Genomic DNA, 24,914 nt, shown 5'->3' on the forward strand with positions numbered 1-24,914 from the left:
CAGGGAACTGTATTCAGTTAACTTAGTCACATCTAGACACATGTAAACATACACACACACATACACACATACATACATACATACATACATACATACATATATTCATACATACATGGTGCACAGAGAAAAATGGAGAAAAATGGCGTGCATTATTGGGTAAGATGGTATATGATTCTGCATGCTTAATCATAACAAGCACCAACTGCAACAATCCTTCATGAGCATGGTGGCTTAGTTAGCACATGGTCACTGGGGACAATCTTTATAGTGCATCAAAAACATCTAACTTGCATCTTTCAAGTTCAACATGACTAAAACTGGCAACCCCTCCCCCAGCAGGAGCAGCCAGTGGAGATTTACTGACCTGTCTCTGCTTCGGCGAGAGGGGAAGGCAGCATTGCAGCCGGCCACTGTACAGACATGCATCTCTTTTAAGTGTACGTTCCTGTAGTGAAGCTTCACACTGTAGGAGCTTTTGAAGCTCTTCTTGCACACATAACAAATTTTGGGGTCTGGACTAGAACACAGGTCACCTTCTGGGGAGAATTTTTGAGGGCTTCCATAATTCAGAGACGAAGTGAAGCTTTCGTGCAAGGCAGCCATGCTGGCCCCCCCACCATTGTACAGTCCATACTGGCTCATGTAAAACATGTCATAAGTGGGGTCTGTGAATTCTTCCTTCACCTTGATGACATCCTGGTGAGAAGGCTCATTGTGGTTCTCATCAGGCCTCTCACTGTCCATCAGGACTTTTTCGCTCACCTCACTGTGAATGTGTTCATCTCCTTCCATGGACTCCTCACCGAGTTTGGGCTCTGAAGACTCAGACTCATTCTCATAGTCCCGCTCAGGCTCCTGGTCCTCAGATGTCATACTGTCAGCCCTTCTTATTTCAGTTCTTGAAATGCACCGGGTCCTATTATGCTTAGAAAAGTCCTTCACAGACATGCCTGGGCTCATCTCCTCTTGGGAATGGCAATGATTGTCATGGCTCATGTCATTGACCACAGCTCCACCATCATTGGGGTCATCATCTTCATCGTCAAACTCATCAGCCGTATCAATAATTTCCTTCTCAATCTTTACAGGCATGCTTGACTTCCTGGGCTTTTTCTTGGGTGCCAGGTCGGCACTGGGCTCATGAGTGGCCATCATCACTGCTGGCACGATTGGCTCAGAGGGTGGAGGGGGGTGCTGCTCTATGGTACCACTGCTTGGAATGATGGGACTGGTTGGGAGGGAGGTCGGAGGACTCACCATTTCCCCTGGAGTGAGTAAACTTCTATAAAATGGAGGAACTGGTTGAACAGTCTTCAGCCCAGAAAATACCAGCTGGCTAGGGAGAGGATTCTGTAAGACAGGGTCTAGTGGGGGAGTTGTAAAACCCATTGGGGGCCGGCCAGGACTTGTGAGTGTGAGATTTGATTTTGTACTTGCTATGACTGGAGTGGCAGCTCCTGACGTAGCCCGAATTAAATCTTTGTCTCTATTATTCCTTAACATAGGCATGTGAAGGCGTGGGTTGGGGTTTGCACTGTGGCGATTGCGGCTTCTAAGGGAACTGAAGACCATGTTGCAACCTTCAATGGTACACCGATGTTTGATCTTCAGGTGAACAGCATTATAATGAATTTTGAGAGTACCCTTGTCATAGAATGTCTTCCCACATGCATTACAGAAGACTCTTCCTTTCCTTGAGGCTGACCCCATCCTTCTCATCCGGTGAATCCGGAATGAGCTTTTTGGGTGTTCAGTTTTGCTGAGATCACTGACTGGGGCAGAATTCTGAATGGGGGAGACACAGGCTGGTTCTGTTTTTGGTTCCACATTAGTAATGCTGGTCAGGGCATTTCTATTTGGCGTTTGATCACTCTTATATGGTGTGGGAGATACTTCAGATTCACTGCTCTCATTATATTCATTCTGTGTTGAAAGGCTTGGCTCTCGCAGTCTCAGTCCTGGCTGCTCTAAAAGCAGCCCATTTGGAGGCAACCCTAACAGTGGGGCTGAGACAGGGTTTATGTACTGGAATGGAAGCAGAAATGCAAGGCTGTTTGGGATGTTTTCAAAGTGATGGATGCTGGAAGGATTGCTGTTCTCTAGGTGTGCAAGGAGGCTGGGACTCCTGGTGCGGTTACTGCTCTCGATGAAAGTCCTTATATCCGAGTCTGTCTTTGAAGATGGTACAGCCACGGCCTGCCCTTCCTTCTCCTGAATTGCCATCAGTTCCACGATGGATTTGGTTTCTCCAAACCGCAGAAACTGCTGAAGGGTGATGATTTCCTCTTCTCGAGACATGATGGCCCAGCGGTCCAGTACTTTGCCAGCGGCGTCCTACAGGCCACATCAAAGAAACAACAAAGACAAACACAAAACTTATTGATTGTGCATAAGTATGCAATGCAACTGAAGGTGCTCTGTCTGCTTATGAAATACAAAGAGTGAGAGCAGAAGACAACATGCAAGCACTGTTAATAAAATTCAACCACAAAGCAAACTTTGCTGCCATGCAAATATAGTAATTAGAGTCACAGTTAGAGAAACAAATTGAATTTAATAATGTCAAGGCAAACAAAAAGTAGACAACTGGGGCTCTGTGATCTAAAATGCCTTCAGTACTGGTATTTTAACAACAATCATCTATATACTATGCAACTGCTTAGCATATATTAGTATAAGATGTGAACTCTTGCTGTGCAATCTACTATCAATGCGGAAAAGGTACCTTCATCTTTATTAAATACATCATACGAGGGAATTAAGTAGTTAATGAAACTGACTACGTTAACTCAAGCAGACATGACACTGGATTCAATGATGGAAATTCCTGTAAATGGGAGTTATGTGCCTGTCTAAACAAAAAAGGATGAGTAAAGAGGCATTTCCCTTCATAACTCCATCACTGAGCTGCATCTTTTCTTTTAAAAATAGTTATATTTTAGAGCCAGTTAGGAACAGGTAATTTCACAAGACAGAATAAAGGAAATATTACTTTTGAAAGGTAATTGTACTCTTCCTGAAAATTGGTTGCAATTCTATGATTCAAAGTTTGAGTTAGACTTTAAGTATTTGACTTTTTATGATTTTGTTGTAAATGACAGGCATAGATATTTGAAAAGTAAACGTGATGGCTTTAGATAGAATAAATGTGTAAAAAGTTGTCTTTGGCATCCTCCTCCAATAGCAAAGGAGTCCACAGAGACTACACATCAGCAATCATCAGACTGTGTGTTGTTAAATATACATTAAAAAGCATTTCACACTTTCATTTTTGCTAGTAACTATGATATTTGCCTGGAGGTAGGACTTAAAAATCCTGCAATGTAATGTCAGGCAATCCATTTCAGCATGGGTTGAGAGAAATCTATTCAAACAGTTAAATAATGACTATCATTTTTCAAGGCATCATTTTTTAGACCCACCAAGAACAGGGCCCTTTGCAACCCTCTGTGCATGACACTTGCTCCAACTCTGACCGTTAACTTAAGAAAGCATAAAACCTTCTAGAAAAAAAAAATGGTGCTGGGGGAGGGATATGTTGTAATTCAGTCATAGAACACTTGCTTAGTATCTATGAGACCCTGGATTCAATTCCCAGCACCAAAACAAAATTTAAAATGACAACATACTTATTAATTACAAAGAGAAAAGCATAACTTTACACTGGAGAAATCTAATAGACAATGCCTTGAAAGACTGATCAAAGTTAACCCTACTGTAGGGAGCCATGATGGCATTGTGTACTCTTGACGGGAGGGAAGAGTACAGCATTACTTTTGTATGGCTCTTATAAAAAAGCTTCCTTAATCCAGTCATGAGAAGGGACCGGGTAAACCAAAGCTGAGGGGGGTCAGCCTACAAAATAGTGGTTAAAACTCTTCAAAGTATGAAGGTCAGGAATTTTTATTTAAAAAGAACAGTTGCAGGTTAGACAGGATTAAGAAGATATAACTGTGTGTTCCTAGGAACATTAGACCAGAAAAAAGACATCAATAGGAAAAGTGGCAAAATGTGCATAAAGTCTCTAGATTATATAACAGTACTATACCAATCTTTACATCCTGTGTCACCAACTGTGTTATGATTACAGAAGATGTTACTCTAGGGAAACAAGATTAAGGATAAAGAAACCTGCACTATTTTTGCAATGGTAAAATCTGTGCTCAGCCTTTGGATATGAACTTCCATCTGGAACACAATCATGATCTGAGTCATAACTAGTCTGATTGAGAATATTTGTCATTTATTTGAATTACGTTTTAAAAAGCAGTTCTGGTAGTTACACACTCTTCTTTATAAGATTCCCTTCTAGCATTCTATCATTTTATATAATCAGCATGCATGGGTGTCCATTCCTATAAAACATGCCAAAATGCTTGTTCCCTCCCCTCATCATGTAGAAATAACTGTCCTTAAGATGAAATGTGCTCATACCACCATCTGCTTAGAACAATCATATAATGCTGCAATAGCTAACAGCTTCAGAGGATTCTGGAAAGCTGCAATAGGTACTAGAAAAGGGTCACTAATAGCTACTGACATCCCTCACAGCCTTGATTTTGAAATAGGGAGAATAAGAGGGAATGCTGGTCTTGTAGCAACACAGAAAAATAAATTGTGATTTGTGATTTGTATATGCATTATCTCGGTTGATCCCCATGACAGCTTCCATAGCTTGGGAATGTTTAACAGATGAGAAGTCAGATGTGAGGTGTAAGAGGGCTTGAGAAAATTCAAGATGCTGCCTTGGAGTCCAGGACTTGAGCCTCAGAATTCTGACTCCAAGTTCACTGAGTGTCTCCACAGTGCTTAGTGACCATTATTCTGTGATACATTATAGTTACGACAGCAAGTGGAACTTTTTTTGAACAAGGCTTTCTCTGCAACACTGTGCTTCCCTCTTCCACACCGGCTCCTCTGGCCATCTGTCCACTCTCATGGTTGCTCTTTTCTTGGCCTACGAGTGGAACTTCATTCTGAACAGTGTACAGTCATATCTTCCCAAGGTTCTACCCAGGCATTCTGAATCTAAAGCTGCAGGCCAACACAGACACACAGTCCACAGCCTTAGAAACCATATTAACTGATCAAAACCACAATCACCAGCTCATTCCCTCATCTTCCCCCCCTTCCCCCAAGTACACAGCCATCCGATGTTTGCTCTTTTCTCTTGGCCACCTACAATGCCTGCTGCTATTCCTAAAACCACTGCCTTCAGAAGTCTGTTAGTCCTGAGTAGCCATCTCTGCAAAAATGGAGGTTGTAACATTAAGACACTTACTTTGGGTAGAAAAGGTCCAGGTAAGCAAGATTTAGAACTTTGCTATGAGCCTGAGTCATAAAATAAACCTTTATCTGTTATGTAAAATTCAAGGTATAGGGGTGGCATAGTATAATGTCTTTGCTAACTGTCTTAGTCACTTTTCTGTTGCTGTGATAGAAACACTGACCCAAGCAATTTACAGAAGGAAGAGTTTATTTGAGCTTATGGTTCCAGGGGAATTACAGTCCATCATGGCAGGGAGGCATGGTGGCTGGAGCAGGAGCAGCAGAAGCTAAGTTCTCATATCATCAAGGAGGCACAGGAAGCAAGAGAGCAACTGGGGATCCAGCAAGGCTTAAGAACTCTCTAAACCTGCCCCCAGTGACATGCTTCCTTCAGGACAGCCACACCTTCTAAGACCTCCCAAAACAGTGCCACCATCTAGGGACAAAATGTCCAAATACTTGGAGCCTATGGAGGACATTTTCATTCAAACCACCACACTAACTAATATACTAAAGAACATCACAAATCTCTGGAGTCTCAATGTCAGGGTGCCCTCCGGATCCCATGGATATGAAGGCCTACAGTAGCTCTTTTCCAAGAACTCTTCATTCGTATTTGATCAAGTTTACCTAATAACTATCACATTTGTAAACGGAAACGCTGTAGAAAGTAAACTGATAAGGAATCTGAAAGCTTCTTGCTAAGAAGAGCTAGCAATTTTAGTATATTCATGGATAAGGCAGCTGAGGGGAACCCAAAACCCTCAAAGGTAATGAGCAAGGCCCAGGCTTCGCTTGCAGATCTCTGTGACAGAAGTAAATGGTGTCTGGTGCAGGGACTCTCACATAGTGGCTGAGACCTTTCTGTGAAGGCATGAACTTCAGAATGGCTTATATAATATCCCAGATGGGCCAGTATCAGCCTGAAGGCTTCACAGACAAACAAACAACAACAAATAATTTGCAAGTCATTCACAGCAACCATTAACCATATGGAAACCTTTAGGACAATTTGATTTTGCTACAATAACTACAGGCATGATTTTTAAAGTAATTTTTATTGTACTTAAATACTGATTCAAGACTGATTAAGAAGAAAACTAGGCTTCCCTATTTAGACAGTTTGAGAAGTACAGAAGGTCAAATAAACTTTATTAAAGTGACAAGAGTCATGAAAAGAATTAGGTATTACCATGGAATTAACACCAGCAAATCAAAACTAGGGTCTTGTCGACTGGGATGAAGACCATGATTACCACCAATGAACTTATACCAGAACCCCAGTCCTGTACATGAATATATTACTTAGCATAAATTGAACTCCTGTCTTCCCAAGATCAGTTGTAGTTGGTAAATCAATTCCTTTGGGTTTTTCATTTGTAACCAGAGTTCAGTGACCCTGAAGCCATTAGATTGGGAAATGTTATTTACAAAATGATGATAACAAGATTTTCCCAGTTAAGTTAAATGCAAGGTATTATTATAAGTATTGATCTCCTGAGAATAACTGGCTATACTATTAATTAAAAGTTGAGTAATATCAAGTAGCTCTGACTTAAAAACCAGTTTTACCAGGTTTAGAAAAAAATTAAAACATCTATCATTTTATATGAAGAGCTAGTTTTTTAATATTTCACTGGAACTTTTATATTCCTGTAGAAATCTGGCTTAAATAGCTTGGCAGGGTGATATTTTATGATGGAAACTGAACCTAGGGTCTTGAGCATGCTAGGAAAGCACTGCACCAGCCCAGAAGGGCGATTTATTTATTTTTCAAAAAAACATCTTTTGTTTTCGGCTGCCGTGATTTCAACAGTTTGCCCTATCCCCTTTCCACAAGCATCTTATATGACTTGCAGTTTTATAATGAAGTAGGAGGTTGACCAGTTAATCTTATTTGGGGAGGACAGAAAAGAGAAGGAAATGGTATAGTAAGATGAAGGAAAGACCAACTAATTGGCTTTTGGGATAGACTGCCAGGTGATACCAAGATGAGAGTAAAAACATACTCCTGTGTTCATGGCAGGCCACGTCTCTGCATGGAGAAGAGACAACTGTCCATAGAAAACACAAGGAAGGCCAAAAGCAGCACAGATAAAGGGCCCATTTGCTTCAGCATTGTCTAAATTATTAACAAGTAAGCAAATAGCTGGGTGTGGTGATGCATACCTTTAATCCCAGCACTCAGGAGTCAGAGGCAGGCAGATCTCTCTGAGTTCAAGGACAGCCAGGGCTACACAGTGAGATTCTATCTCAAACAAACAAACAAAATAAGAAGTAAACAAGTAATTTAGAGAGAATGTTATTCAGCTTTCTACTATTAGGAAAAAATGCAAATTTTCAGTCACATTTAAGGCATAAGAGAAAACTAAAAATACTTCCTTTTCAATATGCTTGGTTTTGTTGTTTTTTTATATTTTTGAGACAGGGCCTTCCTATAGCCCCAGCTGGCCTAGAACTTATGAGGGCAGGCTGGCCTCAATCTCACAAGATCTACCTCATGCACCACCACACCCAGCTACTATTTTTTTTTAATTAAATAACACTGAACTATAAGGACTGCTAACTACAACAAAATTAGAACTTTATGAGCTGTGTTTTATTTCATGTCTATCACAACTACATTGATATGATTCATTTTCATGGCCAATTTCTCATAGAGGTTTTATGTACATTTTCCTTCAGATTAATTCAAGAATCAAGGCAAGAGGCACGGTTTGGATAGAAGGTACAGAAATTACCAAATTTCAAGCCTACCTAAGCTTAAGTACCCTATCAGATAAAGTTAACAGTTAACTCTAAGTTAAAACTAATGAGACAATGTTATGTACAACTTAAATCATAAATTTTATCAGGTTTTCCAGATGTTTAAGTCTTAAGGGCAAACAAACTAAAGGGCTAGCTATATAATGGAATATTACTGGGTAATAAAAAGGGATAAATTACTGATACACATTAAAACATGGATGGTTTTTTAAAGCATTGCTCATCAACCCCAAAGAATACATACTCTCCCAACTCAATGATTTGAAAATTTGGAGAAGGCAGTATTACAGGAACAGATCACTGATGACTAGTTGCCAGGGGCTGAGCATGGGGAAAAGGAACTGACTGTACACAGCACTATGGAACTCTTTGGGGTGATGGTAATGTTCTGTATCACAGGTGTGTTTGTGTTTAAATGACTACATAGATTATATACTTAAAATTAGTTTTATTATATTTAAATTATGCCTCAATGAACTTGATTATAAGTTAAATTATGTAAATTGCATGAAATTCCACACATACAACTTTTTGTCTCCTGAATTTTATTGTAACTATAATATAAGCATATGTATTCTAATCATTCCTATTAGTAAATTGTGCAAGGCAATCTACCATGACATGAGGAATACATATGAACATTTTTATTATTCAACTATGAAGATAATTTTTGTTAGTATTTTAGATATGAACTTAGAACAGCAGAGCATCAACTTAGAGATATATTTATTTGGGGTATATGTGTTTATGTGTCTGAGTGTGTATGTCATAGTGTGTATGTACAGGTCAGAGGACAACCTGTGGGAGCTGGTTCTCTCCTTCCACCATGTGGGTTTCAGGGATGGAACTCAGGTCTTCAGGTTTGGCAGCAAGTACCTTTACTTACAGTCATCCAGATGACTTCATGGTTTGAATTTAGAAAGTTCTATGTATTTCAGAGTAAAAGCTTTGCTGTTTTAATAATTATATAATCAAAATCATAAACTTTGGAGACCACTTGTCCACAGAGCTAACAGCAGTGTGTGGCAGGCATGAACTCTATGCACACAGAAGTGACAGCCTCTTCTTTAGATGGGTATGTGTCAGGATATGGCCCAGAAAGTAGTAAATACATCAATTTGGGTTATAGGAGGAGCAAATGATAAGCTCACACAAGTATCTTAAATGATTCAAACAGGGGTATGCTATTAGTTTAATAGATGGGGGCTAGGTTGGACAGAGATGGCTTTTGGTGCAGAAAGTAGCAGCAGTTTGAGGGTAACATTCTGTGGAAAAGATGCCTTTGAGCACTATAAACAACTTTGAAGAAACAGCTTGCACAGTTATAAACTTTTAATACTACTCCATTCTCATGACACTTACCTGCCTTTAAAATAAAGAAGGGTCCATGTGCAGGTAAGAAGCAAAATCTTGGAGCTGGAGAGATGGCTCAGCAGTTAAGAACACTGACCTCTCTTGCAGAGGACCCGGGTTCAATTCCCAGCACCCACATGGCAGCTAACAAGTGTCTGTAACTCCAGTCCCAGGGGATCCAACACCCTCTTCGGACTTCTGTGGGCACTGCACGACACAGGTGCACTTACATACATGCAGGCTATACTCATACACATAAAATCAAAACTAACAAATAAAATGTTTTAAAAAGCAGCAAATAGTTCAATGTCAAATTGTCAGTCTAAAGCCAAACCCACTTTTAAAACTTCTATCTTAAACAACAATCTTAGCGGTTCTGGGGCTTTCCTCTACTTCAGAGCCATTCCTCCTGTTTTTGTTAAATTATGTTTATCTCACTAATTTATTTGACTTGGCATTCCTAAGTGTTTGTGGGTCAGTGTTTGTGTATGTGCCTGTATGTACATGTGAATAAGTGTGTGTATGTATATATGTAAGCAAACACAAATGGGAGATAAATAAAAATGGTAACACACAAAAAATGTTGAAAATAATAGATTCTGGGAACTACTTAGGGAAAATTTTTAAGCAATGCTATGATAATTTCTGAGAAACACTTGAAATTATGTGGGAAAGGATCTTGGCATGTTCATTTGTTTTAGTAAATTTTATATTTAAACATATTTCTTTCTGGGTGCTGACTTAGAAAGATATAGCACTCATATACACAGTATACATCAGAGCAGTTTGCTTGTGTAAGTAAACACAATTATACCACTCTCTAGTCACACACAGTTCTGTTCTATGACTGCTTTTCTAGTATTTGAGGCTAATGTTTGCAGGAAGCCAGCTGTAACAACTGTAATATCTGTAGGCAGAATGAAACATACTCATTCATGCCATGATTGCGCCAAATGGTTCAAATTAGACTTTTTTTTTTTTTTTTTAAAGAAATCAACATTTGTTTTGGGTACTGAAAACCCTACTTACTCAATTTCCATGACTTGGAAATTTGTATTTTGCAGAAATTCTCAAGAGCATATTTCACCTTCAAAATATGTCAACCAATCACATCCTTATTCTTCCTCTGCTGTTGAGAACAGGTATGTCCACTGAGGAAAAAAAAATCATCAGGGTGTGGCACCTGATACAAAGACAGACTTCCAAATAAAAATCACGAGTGGACTTTACTTGTCAGTATTTGCCCATGTGAGTATCTTTTGGAAAATAAACACTGCTTCCTCATCTACCTAAGACAGTCTTTGTCATGAAGTGAGTGTGTAAAGATCAAAACTAGACATTTACCAGCTTGCTGTGATCACAGAAGCGGATGCTAAATTCGATACATCCCTGGACTTGAAACATCTCTCCTATAACTCTTCCAGCCTTCCTCAAAAGAAAAGTAAGCATTACAGAATGCCCTCCGTTGGTGAGAATGTTGGAGCTCTCACAAAGCTTTGCAATGAAGAATTTTCTGTCAAGGTGAGAATCTTATTAGTCCTTGTTAACTGACATGCTAACACTGAAATCTCTTCTCTGTATATATTGTTCGTACATAAAGATTGACATTTTAAAAAGATACTTATCACACTCATGTGCATGTACACAAACATGCATGTGGACACAGAGGACACCATTCTTGGTTCATCCTACTGTAATGAGTCTCATTCTGAATTAGCCTTATGTAGCATTCAAGATGCTTGACCTTAGGTGATATAATGATGCAAGGCATATCACATTACTTGAGTAAGCATACAAAGTAAAAACTTAAAAGGCCTCTGCCTGGATGAAAATGGAAGCATAAGGTACATGATCCTTGAACAGAGCTGACATGATAAGGAAGAAATAACATGGCAATTTTATATGATATTCAAGTGTTAGTTATTTGTGTATTTCTAACATATAGTGTCTATAAATTTTTCTGATTCATAGTTCAAAATATTTTCCATGGTGAAAGATTAGTAAGTTAAACAATATACCCTCCATAAATGATTATCTTTCCTTAAAAAATATTCTATTTTTATGTGCACGAGTACATACATACATGTATATGAGTGCATGAATGTATGATTGCATGTAAAGTGCACCTGTGTCATGCAATGCCTATGGAGGTCAGAAGAGACTGTTGAATTCCTCTGCAACTAGAGTTATAGATGGTTGTTAGTCATCATGTGGATGCTGGGGATTGAACCTGGGTCCTTTGCAAGAGTGGTCAGTGCTCTTAACTGCTGAGCCATCTCTCTAGCTCAAATGATTTTCTTTCTAGCCAAAACAATATCATCTAAATGCCAGAGAAACTAGTTTTGACATGTTAAAGTGATTTTTAAATTTTTTGATTTGGGGTTTTTAAAAAAACAAAAAGCTCAATGGTAGAGTACTGGCCTGCTATGAATGAAGCTCTGGGTTTGATCTCTAACACAAAAAGAAAAAAAAAAAGGGTACAAACCTGGTAAGAATGTATAATTTGCAGAATATTACCTCTTTTCCCTCAATAACAATCTGTATTATTATTATTTTAAGAGTTATAACCATGATAGACCTTTCTGGTATTCAGTGACTCACAGAAGCCCTAGGGCAGGATGTTGTTTCTGTACTAAGGCTTTTTAGTGTGTCTAGATTATAATCACCTAAATGTATTTTCTGCATGCCCATTTGTTTGCAAATAAACAGGTGCCTTGCTTTTCCACATAAAATTCAGGAGTAAATTACCTTCCATAATGGCTAGAATTGTACTTCAAAGATTCAAAAGTATTTTTCAAGTTACTTACATCTTGAGAAACTTTTAAAGACATAATACACTTTAATATTTAATAACAGCATTGTAGGAATCCTTGAGTTTCAAAATAGAAATTCCAAATTTTTTTTTTCTGGTGCTGAGGACCAAATCCAGGGCCTTGTACTTGCTAGACAAGCATTCTACCACTGAGATAAATACCCAACCATGAAAATTCTAAGTGTTAAGCTAATGTTTCTAGAATATCAATGCTTTGCTATAAAATTACTTATGAGTTCTTAACTGTAAGCACAAAATACCTAATTCTACACTATAGATCTGTAGGTTAAAATAAACCTTACATATGAAAGTTACATATTTTGATTATGGTTAATATAACTTACACATATTCAAACAGAGAAAAATAAAATTAAGAACATGCTTGAAGGACACCTATAAATTCTAAACTTGGCTTTATCGGTGATCATATTCTATCACTAATACCCAACCTCAGTTTTCCATGTGTGAGCAAACACCTAACTAAAAATTTCTAAGTCTTAAAGACAGTTAGCTTTAGAACTTTTCTATTATTTATGCCTAGAATCTAAACATATAATTCATTTCAACTAAAATATTTTAAAAACAAATATTTTTACTTTAACCAACTTATTTTCAGAGTATGAGTATTTATGGCTAAAAGGAAGCTTTTTTCTCCCAAGAGTCTTATATTTCTCTAATTGCTGGATTCCCCCTTGATGCTTTGTATCTGGGCTGTTTACCTACGACAGAATTAGAGGTCCTGGTTCTTCTGGATTAATTTTGACACCTGGTCAATTAAATGATCAGTTTAAATAAAAACTGTACTTCAAAACTGGGGAAACTGACCAAGGTGTCCCTATAAGGTTGTGGGACACTCCCCAACCCCACTGCCTAATAAAACTTTGAAGGATTTGTGCAAATTCTGCAACTTGAAGATCCTCCTCTTCTACAGTTTTAGTTAGACATTAATAAGGCCATATAAATACTTATCTGTAGTCTTCTGCAGATCTGTGAGGTTCTGAGAAAAGCAGCAGAACTGTAATCAAGACCTTCTCCTTGATTGAACTCTTTGAACAGACATAAGTTGTCACCTGGAGATTGCTGAGATTTCATTTATGAAATGAGATTTCATTTATGCTCAGGATGGCAAAAGGACACTTTGAAATTCACAGAGAAAGCACTAGAAACAGGAGGGAAGAGAGGGCTTTCCCCGCAAATGGTCCTGTTTCCTCTCCTCTTGGATATAAAGATAAAGCCGAAGTCCTAGGACAGCTATAAATCTACTTGCTCTGCAATAGAAACTTGCCAGGGTTTTCTGACATCTGGCTTTGAGGTGTATATTTTTTAGCTTACCTCTCTGTCCATAAACAAAGTTCTGCGCCTGAATTTCTAGGAAGTCTCTAATGTGTCTGTCTGTGGGGCTTTACATTTCTAACCAGTCATCAGTCATAACAGACACCCTGTGTTTTCCATAATGTCTGATGAAGAACAAAAATGAGCACAGAAAGTTTCGTTCATAATGAAGGTGACTTTACGTATCAGATAAGGGTTAGAACCTCAACACATTTCGAAACCTTTAAGCTTTCCCTGAAGTTTTCTCCACACACCTAGATTCTTGCTACCGATACGGAGCTTTTAAAGCTAGAATGAATGATTTAAGTTCACATATTGTACATTCGTTACAACAGAAGCTGACTGAACAACCCCAAGGAACTTTAACATATTCATCAGGATGTGAGAGAGCAGGGGGAGAAAGGGATGGAGCCCTCACTAGGCAGCGTTCCATAGAACAGTGAGGACTGAGCATTCCGTAAAACGCACTGAGGACCGAGTGTGTGATTGAGCAGAAAGATGTATTGGGAGATTTAATTTTTGTTCTCTGGGTATAAGAACAGCAGTGGAACACAAAGATTAATTTCCTGCTTTAGCATTCATCAGGAACAACACATTATTACTTGTAACATACACAAGGCTGTTTGTTGACGGATATACTTTTGATTGTTCAGATTAAATGTGTTCCTGTAAAAGGCACCCACACATACACATGTGTGTATAATTACAAATCCAAATATGCACTAACAGTTTGTGTTTCTGTACATCTATAAACAAGCTATCAATCGAGACACTGTGTATTTTATTTGGCTATAATGAGAGGTGATTTAGAGTTGGTGGCTAAATGAACAAATTTAGGGCAGAACTAGAATAATCAGAGTAAATAATCAATATATGTTACCATAACAAAAATTCAGGAACTCAAAATGAAGGATAAGAGGAGGAAGCCTGCATTATACAGCACAAGGTAATAACCGCGCCTGCATGCCTTAATACCCTCTTGTCCCAGCAGTCCTGACTTTCTAAGCAGCCCACTTCTCCACATTAACGGCAGTCATTTGGAGAGCAGCAAACGTGCCATTAGAAGCACTTTTACAAGTGTATATTCATCCACCAATTAGCTTAATGTGGCCGCTTTCTGCATATTTTCTATCCAGGCTTGCACAAATCTTATTAATATTTCCCCCTAGCGCTTTGACAGATTACCTTGTCATTACGCATCCTGGAGCCTTTTAAACAATATGGGTAAACTACTGTTTGTGAGGTTAATGACAATTATCCCCTAATTACTGCATAAGTCACTCAGTCCACTTTATCTCATAGTCAGGGTTCTGCTCTGTGTATCTGCCACTGTGTCACCGTAAATGAATCTTGTATTGCTATGTTTATCTGCCATTGTCTTGTAAATTATACTGACAGAAAAATGAACAAATTACTGTATGTCATCACTTAAATACTGCTTCTGAAATTAAAATAAAAAAGGCTTTAGCACAGAGCTTGAATTTTAGCAGATCACAATTAGGAAAAACATATTTAATGTTTTATGTTACATTTCAGGGCCGAGAGCTAGGAATTTAGTAGGGGAGTCACAACAATAGGCCTGGGGTGAATGGAAGGTGAAAAGCAACAGAGATACAAGAAGAGGGGGGATGAAATAATGATGCTGGCCTGACCTCCTGAATGCATTTCCTATCATTTTAATAGTTCATATGGCATTCTGGAAGTATTTTCCAAGGTTTATCAATTTTAAATCAAATTAAATGGGTTAGGAATAAACCACACTCTTCAGCTGGGATCATTTTTTTGGTTACTTATAACTACTCCAGACACAAAACACAGAATCTATGTAATTGAGAACAGATAATGTAATAAAGGCCACAGGCTAAGCCAATTTCATAGATGCATTTTTAAACATTATTAAACAGGTTCAGAAACACTGTTTCCAAAGTTGCATTTGAAATTGTTTAACAATATTTACACGAATGAAATTAGTTTAGTCTATTGTTACACTACAGTGACTACATCTGCTCTCACAAAATTTACAGAGAACATAAGGGCAACATAAAAGTCTTTAAATTAAAAAATAAAAAAGCAGATTGGGCCAATAGCAAATAATCTATATGAAGAACTTATTTTGGTCTGAAATCTAAAATTTTGCAGACTATCAGGTAGATAAATGTTTGCGTGAGAATGGGCAAACCCGTCTATCTACCTGAGATGACCATTAGCTAATATTTTACATTTCGAAATGTGAACTATTCCAATGTCTTCATTTCAGAACACCAGGGTGGCTGATAACTGACAGCATAAGGAACAGGGCCACCATAATCTGAAGGACAGCTTTCAACTCTCAATTAGTTGGGCGTGTAGAAAGCTTGCAATGGCCTCCTGACAGCTGCAGTTTGTAAAGAGGGAATCCCAGCACTGATAATAAAGCTGTCTGGTGGCAGCATGCAGGTACACACGCACACACACACACACACACACACACACACACACACACACACGGATCTCTACTGCCCACAGGACCCAGGAGGTGCCCTGTCCCTGGTCTGGAAGCCCTGCCAGACCCTTAATCCCAGACAAAACCTCCCCTCTGTGGTGCCCACCTCTTGGTACCCTCTGAACAAGCTGGGAGAAAAAGTTGCAGCAAAAGGAAAGGAAAACTTGACAGGTCTAACTCAGGGGCCAATGGATGGATTCTAAGTACAACCCCTAGGGCTCGAATCCCACAGACTGATCTTGACTATACAGTGTTCAAGCAATGCAGTTTCAGCCAAGCAAGTGCGAAACGGAAGCACCATTCAAGGTTCCTGTCTTTATTCTTTTTTAAGTTAAAGGGAACGAGGTGGTCCCAGTTAAGACTGACATCTCTGTGATACCACTAAGAATTTTTAAATCTTTCTTAATTTTCAAATATTATTTAAGGCTCTTTGTGGCTAATATGACTTGAGAAAGTGGATTTCTGAATCATTGACATTCTTTTCAAGTTTGGATTCATGACCTTTTTACTTGTGTTAATATACTCAACTGCTTACCTGTGTGCTTAGTGTATAGAGGACATAATTAGAAAGATAAAATCTGTCACTACTAAGACGTTCAGTGTTTCAATGAGTTTGTGAAACCAGTGATAGATGGACAAAGATCAATATGAATATCCAAAGGCACTTGCATATAAGCTATCAGATAAAGACAGCCATGAAGAAAACAGATTTCCTTCTTCACCCTCCTCTACTCTTACACAGTCCTCATTGCATGCATTACCACATTTCTAAACCTGGAGACAAGGAAGGTATCTCTCCTTCTAACAAACCTTTGGAGGCTCCCCATTATAGACAGACTAAATAAATAAAAATCCCCTCATCTGGCATTTGAAGGCCCCTCAGTATAGGCCCGATCTACCTTTTCCATATCGTCTCCTGGTGAGAGCTCTGAAACCAAGGTACAAGAGTTACTTGCTGTGTGTGTGAAAGTACCAAACCGTACCTGCTTCCAAGTCTCGCTGCTTTTCACCACTGTTCTCATCTTTCAAGGCCCAGCTAAAATGAACCTATAAAACGTTTCTAACACTCCCTTCCTTCTTTCCCATTCCTCAAAACAATTATGTACCCTCGGTGACTGACTTGGACATCTATGTCAAGTATGCCTCTGTATCATGGGCTTAGTGCTCTTTATATCCCCAGTGCCAAGATGAATCAAATGCCACAGAAATTTATTAGTTATTATGCATGTAGGAGGCGGGAGGCATGGACAGGATCATGTAGTCCCACCTCCTTGCTTTGCAGATGAGCAAATTTACTTGCTTAAAATCATCAGGCTGAAATATAAATAGATGACCTGGCTGGACTTAGCTCTCCTGACATGCTCTAGTACTTTTCCTACAACACTATCCTTTTCTCCTAGCACAGTGGCTCTCCATTCAGAAGGAGAGCATTCACTCCATCCCACTGTGATGCAGTCTCAAAAGGCATTTCCCCATGGACTGAACTCTCCTGATCACTGCTCTAGGAGTAGGGAAAAGTTAAGAATGGTAGTTCTGGCAAACAATATAGAGCAAATTTAATTCTCAACTCTCCCCCTTGTAAGCACCAGCAAATTACTGTTCTTAGGAAGTGCTTTTACAAATGATACTACACTCATGCTAGACATTTTGTTTCTGAAAAGTAAATCCTATGGTACAAAACAACCAGAAAGCAAACTGTAACTGTCTCTTGTATGGTTGGTATCGGACAATGTCTAGGGAGTGGATAAATGTAAATCAGTAGTTAATATTAGACACAGAAATAATGAAACATTGCAATGCTACATAATGTGTTTAAGAATTTCCTTCATTTCATTTTTGCCACTATCATTTTATATTTATCAATTCCTGAGTTGTCTAGTCTTCCTATCACTTCTGCTATTTCTCATTTATGTCCAATGACCACTCTATTTTATGGAGAAAGAAAAACACTATGATTTAGCCTGTAGGTTGGTATAATGCCCTTAGGCTAGGAATGTAGCTCTGCAGTGGTACACTTGCTTAGAAGGTACTAGGCTCTGGGTTTAGTTCCCAGCACTCCAATCTTAAGTGAAATTTTAAAAACTTATATGCTAGAGCTATGAAGATTTTTAGTTTTTTCTGAGCCCTGAAAATGAGCTAGGGAAAATTGTACATAATATGTATGTTTTATGTTTGTCTTTATCAGGTTTGAGATCCTATTTTCCACTTCACTTATAGAGGCTGAGGTTGAGTAACTTAACAAAACTAGGAGTTTTTAGAGCTAGGATTCAAGTCAGCCCAATACAGAACTATACTGAAGTATCTTGCAATAAAGATTCTTCTGACTCCATACCCTGCCTGACCCCTCCCCTCAACTATCTGAACCCAGGCCTGAGACATTAGTTACTATCTGAACCCAGGCCTGAGACATTAGTTACCTTAGACTTACTCCCAGGTTAAGCCAATGTCTTTCACTATCTGTCTCTTGCATCTGTTTTCTATTCTTGTAAGTTCAGTAATGGCTCATCTTGCTTCCTAACTAGATTTTAACAGTTCCTACTTTGTTCCTCTTACCCATTCACACGGTACAAAGTTGCTTCCCCTAAAGTACACCTCTGATCATGTTATAACCCCTCCCTCCAAAATACACCTCCAGAGCTCCTGGAAGATATAAGATTTAAGCACCAAGTATTCAATGCTGGCATTCAAGAACTTTCTCAATTCGCCTTTTAAGTATTACTTCACATTCATACTGACAACCATTACTGCACAACATGACTTTCCCTACCACCACTTTTCTGCTTATACTGTCAGGTCTACCTGAACACTTTCTAAGTCTTCTGGGACTGACTGCCCAAGGTCTACCTCTCAAGTGCTAACTGTCTCAAATCCTGTGATCTCTTCACAAGCCTTTATTTTTTTCTTGTGCTTTGGCATGCTCTGTTTAATGCCTATGTGATAACATGTAATCAGGATGACTACGGTGTATAGGATGGCTAAAGGTACAGCGTACTCAGGCCCCGAGCAGCAGGACTCTAGAACACTCATCCTTCCGCCCCTATGTACCTCACGTGGCATCTCATACATATTTTAAATGCGTTATGCTATTTTTAAACCTAATCCATATGTTGTAAGCAACTAGTCCTTTCTGTAAACATAGCTATCTTCTTTAGAGATGCTTACAAAAACAAATAAAACAGAAATCAGCCACTGTGAGTCAGAAACAGGTTTTCTTGTTTCTGATCAGTCAAATTTGCATTTCATGTTATACACTCAGAAACAAAATATGACTATTTTATGATATAAGCAATAATTCATTTTTTCTGAAAATATTTTAAGATCTTGGTTGATATTATGCTCTGAGTTCATTTTGTTAAAGCATTGTTTATACATTTAGTAGCAACCACTTCAATTTCCTAAAATGTAGACATAAATAACAAAACTTAAAAAGGGTGGTTGTCATAGGAGAATATGCTATAAAGAGTGAAAAATTTAGAACTAAACATTAGAGAGTTCAAAAAATGCAAATATGGGAATATGAATATAATTTAAAAACTGGTAGGCTAGCAGCAATTTTACTATTGCCAACACTGACTTAATTGGTAAAACTGAAGATTAGAACACTTAAAATACTTCAATGAAAACCACAAGTTCTGGACAGAATGTAAAGTATATCATTCTCAGCAATGGGGCAGAGGGGGGGGCTGATAGAGAATTATCTTTTATGAAATGTTTGATAAAATTAAAGTAGCAAAGAAAACAATAAACATATAGATATAAGAAAATACAGACCAGAGCAGTTAAAAGTGACCATGTACATTTAATTATGAATGTGGAACTCTGGTCATCTACCAAAAAGAGAAGGTACAGAATAGGGATAAAAGATATGGTGTTAGGTCTCAAAAAGACAATTTCCTTCAAGTATATCATGGATTTTGACCATATCATGTCCGTGCTGTTTCCTCTCCCTGCCCCAGCTAGTCTGTTTTTCCCTAATCCCCCTTCTGCTCTCATGTTATATATATAAAATCGTCTTATGTTCTACAAAAAAGTATAGAACCTGTAAACGACAGGGTATATGTAATATCTGTCTTTCTTAATCTGGCTTATTTTGCTTAATATAATGGCTTCCAGCTGTATCCATTTTCCAGCAAATGACTTAATTTCATTCTTTCTGGCTGGGAAAAACTCCATTATATATTCATTCTCTCTCTCTCTCTCTCTCTCTCTCTCTCTCTCTCTCTCCCTCTCTCCCTCTCCCCCCCCCCCCCCCCAAGTAGCCAATCTTCCTTTGGATTTTGGAGAAAGGATCTCACTCTAGCCTAAGCTGGCCTGACTCACTATGTAGCACAGGCTGGCATTTCCTTCCAAGTGCTGGCATTTCAGGTATGAGCAATGATGCCCAGTTCTAAAATTTAATATGAAAGAAAGGTCAAAATTTTGCTTTTGGAAAGAACGTGAACATTTCTTTTTTACCTCTGGTGGGGGTTATAATTAGGGTTGAAGACAAATTTTGTCTTCAAAGGTACATTTCCACAACACAAAGGTCAAGTGTATGTGAGGTGGACTCCTGTAGACAGATGAGTACTGTTGGGCCAAAGGCCACAGATAAAGTCAAGCATGGCCAACTGTGGCCACTAATAAATCCAATTTTTGCCATCTCTTTTCTCCTCTAATGCTCTCTTAGATGCTATTTCTCAGCAGCACTTCAGTGTCTCTTTCTTCTCCCATTGTGGAGGCCAGTAAAGAGTCCTTCCAAATGGAGATAGATAGTGAAGGCTCTAACAAGTTCTGTAGGCATAGTAAAGACAGGCACGTTCCTTACAAGCCTACATGAAACTGAATAAGGAAAAAAAATTAGTATTTTAAGTTTAATTTCAGGTAATCATTATTCTACTTTGAAAATTCGTGTTTTAAGTGTGAGTCATTTGTCACTGTAATTCATCAAAGGAGGCAATTCTAGTTAATAGTGATTCCTGACTATTAGGAAAAATAGATAGGAGGGTAAAATGTATTTATGTGGAGGGGGCTGGGAGACAGGACAGGGAAAGGGAGGAGAGAAGGGAGAGAGGGAAAAGGGAAGGAGCAAAGGGAGAGAGAGGGAGATAGGGAGGGAAAGGGAGGAGAGGGAGGGAGAAAGCGATCTTTAAGGGGCTACAGGGAGACTCTGTCTCAAAAACACCAAAAAAAAATTAAAAACTTAAAAATAATTTGCTATTTTTATTTTATATGTATGCCTGTATTGCCTGCATGTTAGTGCACCCATGTTGTATAATGCCTGTGGAGGTCAGAAGAGGACATGGGTTCCCCTGGAACTGGACTTATGAACCGTGGTTAGCCGCCATGTGGGTGCTGGGATTTGAACTTCGGTCGTCTGTGAGAACAGCCTGAGCCCTTAACCACTGAGCATTCTTTCAAGCCTGAAAAAAGAGATCTTATACTTTGCTAAGTGTCTTTCTCAGTTCTAATGGGCATGGGGAACAAGAAACTGATTCACAGTGATACCTGAATGTAGAAGCACATTAAAGTTAGGTGGGTGCCTAATTTTATTATTATGTTTTAAACACACTTACTAATGAAACACAAACTAAAATATTCTTAGGAAGGAAATGACACCAAATGGGAGATATCCTTAGGGACATTGTTCATTGGTATGGAATCTTTCAAATTAGGTTTCAGCTACTGGAAGGGAAGGAGTCCCTAAGACCAGCTCTAGGGGACTATGATAAGGCTCCTAGAACTCAGCATACAATCATACCCAGAGCTCTTACAGTGTAAGGATGCAAAGCAAAATCAGCAAAGGGAACAATGCATGTGAGGTCCAGGGGAAATGAGGTATATACTCTTGGAGTCATCTCAGAGGAGTCACACTGGATGCAGATTCCTCTGACACTGAATTATGACCATATGGATGAGGTATTGTCTATGAAGGAGGTTCAATAGTAACTCAGAGACCATGATTTTTATTGGTGGTGGTCATGTAAGTCCTTTGCTTCTGTGGACCCAAACTCCAGATTCTCAGACAGAAGATAGTGTTTATAGTTTAGGAACAAGAACAACAGTTATTATTATTTTTTATTGGTTAGGAAACGGTGCAAACACTCCTCAAATCCAAGTAACTAGACATTGGTGACTTGGCAAGTGTGTCTTTCTAAGATGGCTGTGACAATGTTTTCTTAAACATCTACCCTTGTTTCAAGTGCACTGCTGTGTGCCCCCAAAGCTATGTAGCACAAAGTCAGATTCTGTAATGGCAGCTCTAGATGGCCCAACACCCACTTTACTATTTGATTCAGAAAAGGGTGGGCTGGGAGGAGGGAGAAGGGGAATATCTATCTTTGAGTATTGGGAGGCCTGATTTATGGTGCCCTCTGTATTATCAAGTTAGGTTAAATTAAAATAAAAATTACAGAATCCTTAGTCTGTACCTAAAAGGAAACAGCCACTACCATTATAAACTGTGCAATAACAGATCCACAAGATTAAGATGCTCAGAAGCCCAGGGACCAAGGCTAGTTCCATTTCCTTCAGAGAACTTCCATTAAAATGAGTATTTAACATATCACATGTTATTTATTAGAAAATTCAACTAATCATTTTTCAAAAGCAGCTTTTGTGATCCCGTCTAACATTCACTTGTAGGAACAAAGACCAATAATGGGATCTTCACAAATCTCTTGGCTTTGATTTTGGATTTAAATAGGGTAGAAAATCTTTATAGTTGTCTGAAACTGGCCTGGCCAATTCTCACCCTGTAACTATTCTCTGCTATTTATTTATGCCAATCTGCTAGAATAATGAGATGATTCTAGGATGAAGCAATCAAGCAGCATTTTATTTAAAAAGCCAATCTACAAACTACATGTAAAAATATATAAAAGTCTTATTTCAAGTCAACATTTCCTAAAGTTTTATATCAAGGCAGAGTAGGCCTTCAGACTTAACTAAGAGGCTATCATAAACTTGTATGAAAGAGAAAAGGAGAAGAATTTTACGATAGTGAAAAGGAACAGCCACTATTTCCAAGCACTCACTATGTGCCAGTCACCATGGGAAAGGACACTTCACATGCATTAACTCCCTTAATTATGCTACCACTCAGTGCAATACAAGGCTACAGACTGCATTTCAGCTCCAGCCTACAGGGTGGGGAGAACAGTGAGCAAATACATAGACTGTCTTTCCATTTGGTGTCCTGGTTTCAGTAAGAGCACCCCTGCCTGCCGAGGAAGGACATAGAGAAAACATGCTCCTTACAGGTCACATGGCTGAGGCAAGTGCTGAAACCCTACAGCCCCTTTTGAATAAAGCTGATAATCAAGGTAGCAATCCTTATTTAAGTTCAAAAGGTAAATGGAGAATTCCTGTTCCTCAGTCCTTAAGAGTCTCACGCCCCCAAGCAGCTAGAAGAGAAACAAGACAAAACAATGCTCACGAGTCCCCACCGAGGCAGACTTTATAAGCAGCATTCTAAGAGTTTCTAGGCCTTTGAAAGTAATGTTCTAGGCCATAGGTGGTACATTTGTTTTCTCTGTCTTTAGGATGAAGCATTCTATGGATTTTATGGAGAGTGGAGGTTAGATTTGAAAGCTCTGAGTAAAATAAAACACAGTAGTCTTTCATCCCTCCGATCAGGAAGAACACACCTCTTTGTAAAAGTCCCTGATCCAAGAATATTATAATTCTTTACAGAAATGGAGGCAGAACACAGAGGAAGAACGGGACCTGGAACCTGGGTCTGAAGTACCCACATACGTAGGAACAAAGAAAACAACAGCTGCACTGACACACAGAGTGAGGACAGGTTGGTATCTAGAACTTGTCCTGGGGACAACAAAGATATTTCATTAATCACAAGTCAGTCAAATGGAAAACACGGTGTGCACCGCATCAGCAAATAAAATAAACAGCCATGGCGAATGCATATATTTTGTTATATATTTTTCAGGTGTATAAGCCACAGATTGCACCAACTTCCTGTGGCTATATTTGCCAGCCCTGTTACTCATTTCTGATAGGTCCTTGAAAAAGACTATAAAAGGAAATGGAATAAAAATGCATACATGCATGTATCAATATTTACCTGATATATGTATATACTATCTCAACTTTTACCCAGTAAATATTGCTGCTTGTCTTCAAGTACATTTTAAAACAGATTTTTGGCAAATTTTATGTTATATAACAAATATTTTATTGACGTTGGTAATGAATCAAAAGTCAATTCTAGGGCATATCAGAAAAATCACAGTTTACCAGGCAGCAGCAGAGAGAAAAAAAACAACACACAAGTGATGGCGAAGCAACGAGCAGGGGCAGCCAAGATAAGCTCTGCTTCTAACAACCTGCAAGTTTCCCTGTGGTAATAAGAAAAGGCAGCCATACCCATCAAAACAGCACAGCACAGTATTGGGTGCAGAGGCTCCCACTTGCCTCAACACCAGTTCCTTATTAGCTGTGTGACTTCAGTTTCCAGGATGTAAAAAAAAAAAAAAAAAAAAAAAGAGACAAAAACCTCTTAATCTGGAGGTTATTGTTAGGACTGAGTTAAAGAGTTAGATTACATATACTTACAAAAGTCCTTACAGAATTTTACATACATGGTGGGCACTGGATATATGCTCATGTAAATGGCCATAGTCTTAGCTTATCACACGGATTAACTAAAATCTTGACCATGTATCTAGAAATCCTACTGTACAATGTGATCTACTAATAGGGCTGAAGTGATGGTTCAATGGTTAAGAGCACTGGCTGCTCTGGTAGATGACCTGGGTTTAAACCCAACACCCACAAAGCAGCTAACAACCATCCATAACTCTAGTTCCTAGAAGATCCAATACCCTCTTGTGACCTTTGTGGGTATTGCATGGCATGGGTGCACTTGCATACATGTAGGCAACATACATATAAAATAAAAAC

General features: G+C 38.7%; 1 protein-coding gene across 15 annotated transcripts in view; it reads right to left on the minus strand.

Annotated features, from left to right (window-relative positions):
* Positions 1 to 24,914, minus strand: part of Bnc2 (basonuclin 2) — a 435,111-nt gene that overhangs the window by 19,031 nt on the left and 391,166 nt on the right. For all 15 annotated transcript variants that reach the window (XM_017799278.2, XM_029565769.1, XM_029565767.1 and 12 more), the window contains one exon: positions 365 to 2,334. In XM_017799278.2, the coding sequence (XP_017654767.1) occupies positions 365 to 2,334 (1,970 nt within the window). The remainder of the gene's footprint in view (positions 1 to 364; positions 2,335 to 24,914) is intronic.

Source organism: Nannospalax galili, unplaced genomic scaffold, assembly GCF_000622305.1.
Source record: "Nannospalax galili isolate Female #2095 unplaced genomic scaffold, S.galili_v1.0 scaffold98, whole genome shotgun sequence".
Lineage (NCBI taxonomy): Eukaryota > Metazoa > Chordata > Mammalia > Rodentia > Spalacidae > Nannospalax > Nannospalax galili.